The sequence below is a fragment of the Mus musculus genome, chromosome 7 (assembly GCF_000001635.26).
Source record: "Mus musculus strain C57BL/6J chromosome 7, GRCm38.p6 C57BL/6J".
Taxonomy (NCBI): Eukaryota; Metazoa; Chordata; class Mammalia; order Rodentia; family Muridae; genus Mus; species Mus musculus.
Genome location: NC_000073.6, coordinates 13092551 through 13104480, shown reverse-complemented (window position 1 = coordinate 13104480; position 11930 = coordinate 13092551). Strand labels below are relative to the sequence as shown.

The following is an 11930-nucleotide window of genomic DNA, read 5'->3' as shown; positions in this document are numbered from 1 at the left end:
CAGAACATGGGTGGCATAACAATGTTGTGAGGGTCAAGATCAAAGTTTGTGAATCTTGTGTCATTGTGATTCTCTATGTAACAGTGGCCCTGAGAACTCTGTCTCTGTAACATGAATACAAAAGAACCTTCAAGTGTAAATAGAATCCAGACATTGCAATAACAAAATATACAAATCTTTGTTAGAGTGTTTATCAATCAAAATCAGCCTGATTGATTTGGTCATCAAATATCACAGAAAAAAACATTTTTGTGAAGATGTGCTGTGCTCAATACTGTGGGATGTATAGTTTTACACTGGCCATAGTGTTCTGCCTATTGGCTGTTCAGCTCTCATATGTGAGCAAAATAAACAGATAAAATGAAATGAAATGCCTGAGAACACACTGTACAGTAGAATGAAAGGCAAAGAATCCCACATGAAAAGTCTAAGTATTTAATCATGAAAAGCTGACAGAAACTTATGCGCAACGCAAACACTAAAGGTCAAGTACACACATTACTACATAGGTGATAGAAGCAAATGTTGTTGTAAGCATAAAGACATTGATACTTAGTTAAAAAAAATATAAACTGATGAATAGAAATTCATTGGGGCTGGACAGATGTCTCAGCAGTTAAAGACCATTAGCTGCTCTTCCAGAGATCCAGGGTCTGATTCCGAAGCATGTATATAATACACAGACATTGCAGGCAAAACACTCCTACATATAGAATAAATAATTTTTAAATTCCTCATAACATGCAAATCTGACTTTCACAAAGGTCAACATATCCTTCTGCTTGACATAACAGAATTCAGGGAGTTTGGGTGGATTTGATCCTTTATTATTCTCAACACTTCATTCTATCCTCTAAGATGGTCAAGAATCCCAGGAATGGCCGGGTGTGGTGGTGCACGCCTTTAATCCCAGCACTCGGGAGGCAGAGGCAGGCGGATTTCTGAGTTCGAGGCCAGCTGGTCTACAAAGTGAGTTCCAGGACAGCCAGGGCTATACAGAGAAACCCTGTCTCAAAAAAAAACAAAAAACAAAAAACAAAACAAAAAAAAAAAAAAAACAGGAAAAAGAAAAAAGAAAAAAGAAAAAAGAAAAAAAAAAGAATCCCAGGAATGAAGTTGCTAAAGTGTCATCTCTGGACATAACATAGAAAGGAGTTGTACATTTCTCCAGTCGGTGGTGGTGCATACCTTTGATCCCAGCACTTGGGAGGTAGAGGTAGGTGGATCTCTGAGAGTTCAAGGCCAGCCTGGTCATCAGAGCAAGTTCCAGATATCGTTATATAGAGAATCTCTTACTTGAAAAATCAAAAGAAGAAGCAAAGAGAAAAAGGTGGAGGAGAGGGAAGAAGGAGAAGAAAAGGAGGAAGAAGAGAAGGAGGAGAAAAGGAAAGAGTTGAACATTTCATCACTTCTCTCTGCTCCTGAGCTGTCACTAAGTATATTTTCCTACAAACATCATTTTTCAAATTGTTTTAAAATATAGTCCATTCATTTGGTACTCTAGACCTTTCAAACCTGAAGCACATTAGCATCATGCTTCCAAGTGACACCATCTTCCAGATCTTTCTCATATTCCAGTTTTGTCTTGGTGTCATAGGGAACTCATCACTGTTAATGTTGTATGTATACACTTTCTTCTTCAAGCCTCATTTAAAGAAGTTGATAGATTCAGTTTTTATGCACCTGACAATAGTTAATATGTCAACAATCATGTTCTCATTGATAAAAGATATCATGTTTTCCTTTAGAGTACCCAATTTTCTGGATGATATTGGTTGTAAGGCAGTTTTGTTTTCATTCAGAGTCAGCCGGGGTCTGTCCATCTGCACCACCTCTGTTCTAAGCACGTTCCAAGTCATCACCATCACTCCCAGTAACTCTAAGTGGGCCTCCTGGCTTAAGCCAAGACTCTCTACATGGATTTTTTCTTCCTTACTTTGCTCCTGGCTGATTAATCTACTTATCTACGGGTATATGCTTGATTTGGTAATAGCGAAAACAAATAACAGTCACGTTGGCCGTGGATATTCACATGGTTACTGTCAAAACAAGAAATATGGGAGCCATGATTCAGGATGGTTTTTTAGCCTTATCATCACTCATGATCTCATCTATGTGGCTGTCATGATGTGGGCCAGCCTCTACATGGTTATTTTCCTATACAGACACCGCAAGACAGCCCAGCATCTCCACAGCCCAAACCTTTCCTCCCAGCCATCTCCTGAGCGCAAAGCCACTCACAGCATCCTGTTTCTGGTGAGCTGCTTTGTGTTAACTTATTGGTTGAACAACTCCATCACCCTTTATGGCTTTTATACAAAAGAAAAAATTCCAAGATTGGAGGCAATTGATACAATTTTAACAACAAGCTACCCAACCATCTGTCCTTTTTTACTCATGAAGAATAATAAGGTTATTTTGCAATTCACCTCTTCATTTTCTGTTTTGAGAATGACCAGTTTTCAAAGTTCACTCCATGGCTGAACTGAAACCCACACTTTCTTGGCATTAAAACAGTGTCTTAATGATTTTCCCGGAATAAAGAATTTGAATGTGGACCTTGAATACCTGAAATGATGTTAACTATAATTCAGACATTCTGTACACTATTCAAAATTCGGGTAGTTATCATTTTTCTTGAATATAAGTCCATGAACATAATTCTAATAATTTTAATATTTATTACCAACTCAAACTATAACATTTTGTCTAAACTGAACATATGTTAAATATTTTAAACAATATATTTTTGTTGATTTTGTCTCTATTAAAATACTTTTAATCAAAAATTTGAAGTGCCATTTGGAGATTGGGTTATATGTTTTACTGTGTTTTCTGTTTAAGGAACACCTTTTAAACTTTGAATAAATTAATTTCCTTTTCTTAACTACCAACTACCACAAATACTGGTGTGGGTGGGACTCTTATCTGGAACAACTGGTAATTATCCAATGGATGTCCTTGTACCATCGCTGACTTTGAGTCACCAATAATTATTTTTATATTTCAGTACATGTTTTGTTATTCGTTCCTTCTATATTTGAAATTATGACATAATTAGATTGGTTCCCCCTTCCTCTTCCTCCCTCCAGACCTTGCTGTTAATGCTTCTTCTTGCTCTCTTTCAAATTCATGACTTATTTTTTCATTAATTTTTGTTACATATGTGTGTGGTGGGGGCAGGTATTCCTAATTCATAAATGCTATCTATTCTCTATAATGTGACTTGCATATATGTGTGTAATCAGAGCTGGCCATTTGGTATTGAATAGACAATTGGAGTTGAAGCACTTGGTATGCTCTTTCCTGGGGAAAACTATTTTTCCTACTCTCACTATTCCTTAGTTACATGTAGTTCTTTGTGTAGGATTGAGGCCTCCTTAAGGGTCCATGCTGCATAAAGAATACTTCTCTTTGCAATAGATGGAAACAATTATGAAAAACCACGACCAACCAAAATGCAAAATAGTGAATCCCAGTCCCAACAGATGTACCAACAAAATAAATCCTGCACCTAAAGCTCTAGGAAGGGGAAGAGAAAGATTTTAAGAGTCAGACGACCTGAGAATTTGCTGTGCAATTGATCTGGTAATGTCAGAGGCTACACCAATAGATTATCTCCAACATAGCTATTTTGGTTTGGTTTAGTTTAGTTTAGTTTGGTCTGGGCTTTGTTTTTGTTTTTGTTTTTTTAAGATAAGGTTTCTCTGTGTGTCTTTGGGTGTCCTGAAACTCACTCTGTAGACCAGGCTTGCCTTGAACTCACAGAGATCTATCTGCCTCTTCCTTTCACATTGCTGGGTTAAAAGCATGTGCCATCAATAGGATTACATCATATTCCCACCTCCTTTTCCTTCCTATAGACCCTACCAACAACCCTCCCTCAAACCCCTCTGTATCATATTCCCCACATGCACTCTCAAGTTGAGAGCCTCTTCTTCTCTCATTATGATTGTTACATACACATATATGTGAGTCTATATGTATGTATGTATATGCACCAATATATAGAAATACAATCTGCTGAATTTGTTTCTGTTGTTTGCATGTATAATGACAACTCTGCATGGGACAACCAAAAAGAGTTCATCCATGGAAGATGCTAATTCTCCTTCTTCAAGCAATCTTTAGTTGTATGTAAGTTTTTGTCTAGGAGCATACCCCTTGAGAATCACCACCCCCATGTTACTGTGTCCATTGCTATTGTCATTGTGTTCATCTTGATTATATAGCCATTTCTAGATGAGTCTCTTTCACAGCAGAATTCTGGCTCTTACAGTTTTTACCCCCTCTTCTGCAATGTTCCCTAAAGCATAGATGCAGGAGCTGTGATGTAGTTGTAGATATTGGAGCAGGGCTCTCCACAATCTGTTGATTTCTACACTGTGTCAGTTGTGGCTTTCTGTGATGGTCTTTATTTGAGCTGAGGATTTAGAGCTAGGAACCAAAGATGAAAAGGAATATGCACTTGTCTTTCTGGGTATGCTCACCCATATATTTGTAATGAAAACAAAGAAAACATTTTCAACAGAATGTCCTTGACTGCAATCCTTTCACAGGTTCTAGCCTTCTCTATCTGGGATGAATGTTTCTTTACATAACCCAAATTAAGGTCGTCTGCAACCACTGGCAACTAAACACAACTTCAGGTATTCACACTTGAATTGGAGTAGAGTGTCTGCCAAGAAAATCCTTGTAATACATTTACAGCATTCCCAACTCCCACTCAGGCCCTTACACTCTCCCACCCCACCTACTCTTTCTTAAATTCATGGCCTCTTTTTTAATAATCATCACTAATACATACATACAATTACACATACATATTACACATTGCACTTATATATAAACTACTGAGTCCAGTTAGTGTTTCTTGTCTGTATATGTTTCTAAGGCTGATTACTTAAGATTGAATAAACTATCAAGGGCTTTATACTGCTTCCTCTTCTCTCAACAGCCATTGATTACTTGTAACTCAAAATCTGGGGGTGAGGTCTTGTCAGACTGCCCCCACCATGTTAGCATTTCAACTGGTGTTGGCATTATACAGGTCTCATTTGGACAACCATATTGTTGAGATTTCATGGGTCAGCTTCCTGTCATACACTGCAGTAACTATTCTAGTCTTCTGGCTCTTACAATCTATCAGACCCCTCTTCCAAAGTGGTCTCTGAGACTCAGGGGGTAAGGATTGTGTTGTAGATGTATCAATCTATAATGGGTACCCAAAGGTCAATTACTCAATGCATTTTGAAAAGTTGTAGATCTCTCCAGTAGCCTCTGTCTGCTGCAAAATGATCTTCTTTGATAAGGCATGAGAGTTTTACTGTAGATGTAAATATAAATATTTAAAATACAGTTACAAACTATATAGTTTGTAGAAAAGTAGCAATAGTATTAAAAAATGAAGTGTGGCTCTGAAAATAGAGGTCTCAAAAGATCACACAAAAATGGCTTAGAAATATGTTTGGACTTTATATGCCCCAGTACAGGGGAATGCCAGGGCCAAGAAGTGGGAGTGGGTGGGTAGGGGAGCAGGGTGCGGGGAGGGTATAGGGAACTTTCGAGATAACATTTGAAATGTATATAAAGAAAATATCTAATAAAAAAAAGAAAAAAAGAAATATGTTTCGAGTGTTTATCATTCATGTGCTGGTGAGATGACTCAGTGGTTAAGAGTATTGGCTGTTCTTCAAGAGGTCCTGAGTTTAATTCCCAAAAAACACATGGTGGTTAATGACCATCTACCCAGAGATCTGACACCCTCTTCTGACATGCAGGTGTACGTTCAGGCAAATCACTAAAACATTATTTTTTTTAAAAATGGTGTTCAGCATCATTTGTGATCAGAGAAATGCCAATAAAATTACTTTCAGCTGTTAAAAACCAATGACATGCAAAAATTAATTTGCAGGCAAATGGATGGAACTAGAAAAGATCATTCTGAGTGAGGTAATTCAGACCTTGAAAAAGAAACATGGTACTTACTTACTTACTTACTTACAAGTAAACATTAAGTGAAAATAAAGGATAGCCATGCTACAATCCACAGACCCAAAGATGCTAAGTTAAAAGGAAGGCTCGAGGGAAGGAGTATATATGGATCTTCCCAGGAAAAGTAAATAGAATATACATAAAGATGGATGGGGAAAGGGACAGGGAGTGGAGTTGGGGATGGGAACCGGATGGATTAGGCAAGGGAGGAGGAGGGAGAGAGTACTGGGAAAGACAACTGAAGTGGAGGACCCTCTCTGTGATGAGCTACAAACCTAGGGCATTGGTAACTCCCAGGTGACCCTAGCCAAGATTTCTGGCAATGGGGGATAATAAACTGAACTGGCCATCTCATGTAACCTGGCAAGACTTCCAATGGAGGGATTGCGATATCAACCCAGCCACAAAACCTTTGACTTACAATTTGCCCTGCTTACAAGATGTGGAGGAGTAAAGATGGAGCAGAAAATAAGGGCATGGCCCACCAATGACTGGTCCAGCTTGAGACCCATGCCATGACAGGTAGCCTACCTTTGACACTGTTACTGATATTCTACTATCTAGCAGCCTTACCTAGCAACTGATGGGAACGGATGCAGAGATTTACAGCCAAACTTTAGGAGGAGTTTGGGGAATCCTGAGCAAGGAGAGTGGGGAGGATTATAAGAGCCTGAGGGTCAAGAATAACACAAGAAACCCTACTGAATCAACTAATAGGAACTCACAGAGACTGAACCACCAACAAGAAAATATGCATGGGACTGAACTAGACCCTCTGCACATATGTAACAGATGTACAGGTTGGTCCTCTTATGGTACTCTTAACAGTAGAAGCATGGCCTTTATCTGAATCTTTTTTTTTTTGGTAAGGTGAACCATTTTTATGATGAAAATAATTGTTTCTCATTGGAAATTTTTATATTTGATTTACTTTTTAGAGATTGGGATAATCGTGGTAATAAAATTAAAAAATCTCTGTAAAACAAGGTGTTTTTTCAAATTTTTATTAGATATTTTCATTTACATTTCAAATGCTATCCCGAAAGTCCCCTATTTACACCCCACCCCCCACCCTGCTTCCCTACCCACCCACTCCCACTTCTTGGCCCTGGCATTCCCCTATATTGGGGCATATAAAGTTTGCAAAACCAAGGGGCCTCTCTTCCCAATGATGGCCAACCAGGCCATCTTCTGCTACATATGCAGCTAGAGACACGAGCTCTGGGGGTACTGGTTAGTTCATATTGTTGTTCCACCTATAGGGTTGCAGACCCCTTCTGCTCCTTGGGTACTTTCTCTAGCTCCTCCATTGGGCCCCTGTGTTCCATCCAAGAGATGACTGTGAGCATCCACTTCTGTATTTGCCAGGCACTGGCATAGCCTCATAAGCAACAGCTATATCAGAGTCTTTCCGAAAAATCTTGCTGGCATATGCAATAGTGTCTGAGTTTGGTGGCTGATTATGGGATGGATCCCTGGGTGGGGCAGTCTCTGGATGGTCCATACTTTCGTCTCAGCTCCGAACTTTGTCTCTGTAACTCCTTCCATGGGTATTTTGTTCCCTATTCTAAGAGGGAATGAAATATCCACACATAGGTCTTCCTTCCTGATTTTCTTGTGTTTTGCAAATTGTATCTCAGATATTCTAAGTTTCTGGGCTAATATCCATTATCACTGAGGGCATATCAAGTGAGTTCTTTTGTGATTGGGTTACCTCACTCAGGATGATATCCTCCAGATACATCCATTTGCCTAAGAATTTCATAAATTCATTGTTTTTAATAGGTGAGTAGTACTCCATTGTGTAAATGTGCCACATTTTCTGTATCCATTCCTCTGTTGAGGGGCATCTGGGTTCTTTGCAGCTTCTGGCTATTATAAATAAGGCTGCTATGAACATAGTGAAGTATTTGTCCTTATTACCAGTTGGAACATCTTCTGGTTATATGCCCAGGAGAGGTATTGCTGGACCTTCTGGTACTATGTCCAATTTTCTGAGGAACCACCAGACTGATTTCCAGAGTGGTTGTACAAGCTTGCAATCCCACCAGCAATGGAGGAGTGTTCCTCTTTCTACATATCCTCGCCAGCATCTGCTGTCACCTGAATTTTTGATCTTAGCCATTCTGACTGGTGTGAGGTGGAATCTCAGGGTTGTTTTGATTTGCATTTCCCTGATGATTAAGGATGTTGAACAATTTTTCAGGTGCTTCTCATCCATTTGTTATTCCTCAGTTGAGAATTCTTTGTTTAGCTTCTATACCCCCATTTTTAATAGGGTTATTTAAATTTCTGGAGTCCAGCTTCTTGTGCTCTTTGTATATATTGGATATTAGTCCCCTATCATATTTAGGATTGGTAAAAATCCTTTCCCAATCTGTTAGTGGACTTTTTGTCTTATTGACAGTATCTTTTGCCTTACAGAAGCTTTGCAATTTTATGAGGTCCCATTTGTCGATTCTTGATCTTACAGCACAAGCCATTGCTGTTCTGTTTAGGAATTTTTCCCCTGTGCCCATATCTTTGAGGCTTTTCCCCACTTTCTCCTCTATAAATTTCAGTGTCTCTAGTTTTATGTGGAGTTCTTTGATCCACTTATACTTAAAACAAGGAGTTTTATTGCCTCAAATTATTCTTGATGGAAGTATTTTTCATAATTCTTCTAAAAGCAGCAGAGTTTCACAAAAGACCAAAAAATGGCAAATGACTTCAAATGAGCAATACAAGACAATATAAATATACATTTAACAGGACAAAGGAGAATTTTTTTAAAACTATATATTCTATGGAAATACTGATATACAAAGAAATAGCTTTTGGCCCACAGTCAAATTTTAAATTCCCAATTAATTAAAATCTGAAGTTCTGACTTTATTGTTTAAAGACACAGTAAACTTGATTTCAGAATGAGACCTGACCATTTGATTTCTATACAAATGTCTGAATATGCAAAGTACCAAATTTAAGCAGTAGTGTGGCAAGAAAATAACTTACAGAAATAATTATTCAACCAGTACTTAGAATTAAAACTTCTAATGCACAACAAATGTGGAAAGATTATGTCAGAGTTTCATCTTAAATGGCTACTGCTATATTTCTTTCTTCTTCAGGATGAGAGGACCCACGTTATCACCTGTCAATTCATTATGCTTATTATGGGGTCCATCACAGGCAGGAAATATCTTGGACTGCTAGCACCTACAATAAGCTGCTTTGGTAAGACACAGATCTTCATTATCTCTTTCACCACCTTGGGATTTTCCTTTTGTATCTTAAGATTGATCAAGCTATCCTTCTGTTGCTTCTTCTTCAGGAAGAATGGGCACACTCCAAGGAAGCCCAGACGTGAAGAAAGGTACCCCAAAGGAAGGGCAGTAAGCCGAGCCAGTCTGAAACTATGAGGCTGGCAAACCCAGTAATGCTGTTGGGAACAGAAGCTGCTTGAGGTAGGCAGGCAGCTGCACCTTCACAATGCAGGCCATGCTGTCCAGCACCATCCTCCCAGCTGCATCCTCTGTCTGGCTATTGTCCTGTCTCTGATTCTTTTGCATGCCTTTGCAACCCTTTCCCCTAACTGGGCTGCCTCATTTAGCCTCAGTAAGAGATGTCCCTAGTCTTGCTGCAACTTGATATATCAAGGTCAGTAGATATCCATGGGAGACCTCTCGTTTTCTAGAGAGAAAGAGAAGGTATGGTGGAAGGAATACTAGGAAGGGAAAGTGTTCTGGATGTAAAGTAAATAGATAAATTAATTAACTAAAGGACAAAACAGAACAAAGAGCAAAAAATAAATCTACCACATAGCCTACCTAATCACTTCATGGCATATACCCAAAGGACTCAATATTCTACTACAGAGATACTCAGCCATGTTCACTGTTGTTATATTCAAAACATGTAGAAAATGGAAGAAACCTATATGTCCTTTAACTGATGAGTGGATAATGAAAATGTGGCACATACATAATAGAATTCTAATCAGCTTATTTTTTAAAAATTGACAATAGGGGTAAGAGAGTAGAACTGGAAAATATTATATTGAGTAAGTTAATCTACACTAAGAAACACAAATGGTGTGTGCTCTCTCATTTGTGGATCTTTGCTCAGATCTTTAGATGTGACTACCTAACCTGAAGAAAGTGAAAAATTCAAAAGAATAGAATGTTGTCAGGGTCCTGACAGAAAAAGAAGAAGCTCATGAGGGAGAAATGGTGGGACACAGCTACTGAGGAAGAAAACTGAGGGAGTGGGAGGGGACTTTAACTTAGAGGAGAAGGAGGAAAATATAAGAGGAGGAGGACAGTTAAATAAGTAATGTTCAGGATGTTTGAAACAAACAGGAGGATTATACTCTTCCCCTGGGAAGAACAGACTATTCAACAAAGACCCTAGTTCTAGACATGGGAAACCTCTCTACCAGTTGTTGGCCAGGGGGCAGGGAAAAAACTTCCCAAACAAATAAAGGCTGTTGTTGTCATTTGTTGCTTTTCAATGCTTGAAGGTAAGACCCTATTGCTGAAGGCACAATGCAATTCAGAGGCCTGGAAGCCTCTTCCTGGAGGACTGGTTTTCATAGTATCAGAAGGCTCTATGCAAACTGCCAAGAGAGAAAAGCAATTAAAGTCCTACCCAGCTGTAATGCCTATAGACCACAACAATAGCCAGAATAAAAAAATATACCCAAGAGGCACACCAGAGGGGTCAGACAGGCCCAAGCAGCAGGTACATAGCCTTAAAACAGATCCAGAAGGCATTGACTGACTTACAGAGAGATCTTTCTGTTCAGTGTTCCACAGGACCTGTGGGTGAAGAATAATGACAGTCCTTACCAGGGAGGTGCTCTTTTTCCTCCACTTTCCATCCACTTCTCCACAGATTATCCTTTCAAGCCCCCAAATGTTGCATTCACTACCAAAATTTACCTCCCTAATACAAACAGCAAGGGCAGCATTTGCCTGGAATCCTGAGGTCACAGTGGTCCCCAGCATTGACTGTGCCCAAGCATAGAGACACTGAGCATGCTTGTCTCACGTACCTCCTTGGTGACTAGTGGACACGGAAGCTCAGGAAGAACAGACAGCTTCCCAAGGCCATGTAGCCCTGCCCAGTCCTGTGACTCCCTCCTTCTCCACACTGTAAGGAGAAGACATGGTAAAGCATAGAACCTATGCCCTAGTAATCCTCTGTAGTCAGTTGCTCTGTGAAGCTCCAAACTGTCAAACGGCTACAGAAGGCACTACCGACTTTACTTGCATTTTCTCCTAAAATATAGAAGGCAAATATTAAGCTTTTATCATCCCTCATTTATCCATCCTAAGGGGACCAGCACAGACTGTGAGTCATCTCTGAAAGGTCAGATACACGGCCTGATCTCCAGAGTCTGTAAAAAAACTTTCCTTTTCCTAAACAAGGAAAAATGAGCATATCAGTGGATGAGACTAAGAATTCAGTTCAGCTGGCCAAGGTGGCACACACCTATAATCACAGCACTCAGGAAAGTGAGGAGGGAAGCCTAGGAGAGACCTCTGCCTCAAAAAATCCAATGTAAACATGCTATATGACTATAGGTACTCTGGAACTAAGATTGAGTATGGGTAAGGGTGGGTGGGACAACAAGCCTCCCACTCCCAGGAAAGTGGAGCATAAGATGTTGAGCATTGGGACAATGGCAGGATATGCTTTGGAATGCTAGAAAAGGCCCACCGGGGAGGATATGGAAAATCCAGAAGGAAAGAACCACTGTTGTGTATGGGTCACAGTGTACTCTCTCAGGGTGACACATCTAGGAAACAGGTCAATATTCTGCCAAACTGGCTCTTTTCTGGGTTATATTTTAGGTAGACAGCCATATCTTTTCCACTACCCAGGAAAGACAGGGGCAGCCATCAGAGTCTGTCAGCCTCTAAGGTTAGTGGCATCTTAGACAGGGAGTCAGA

General features: G+C 39.6%; 1 protein-coding gene and 1 pseudogene across 1 annotated transcript; one reads left to right on the top strand and one right to left on the bottom strand.

Moving 5' to 3' along the window:
• The first annotated feature begins 1533 nt into the window (after positions 1 to 1533).
• Positions 1534 to 2484, top strand: Vmn1r86 (vomeronasal 1 receptor 86). Its single transcript, NM_001167536.1, has one exon. It carries the CDS (start codon positions 1534 to 1536, stop codon positions 2482 to 2484), a length of 951 nt encoding a protein of 316 aa, NP_001161008.1.
• A 6549-nt stretch (positions 2485 to 9033) lies between these two features.
• On the bottom strand, positions 9034 to 9491 carry Gm4270 (annotated as a pseudogene).
• Between the last annotated feature and the right edge of the window lie 2439 nt (positions 9492 to 11930).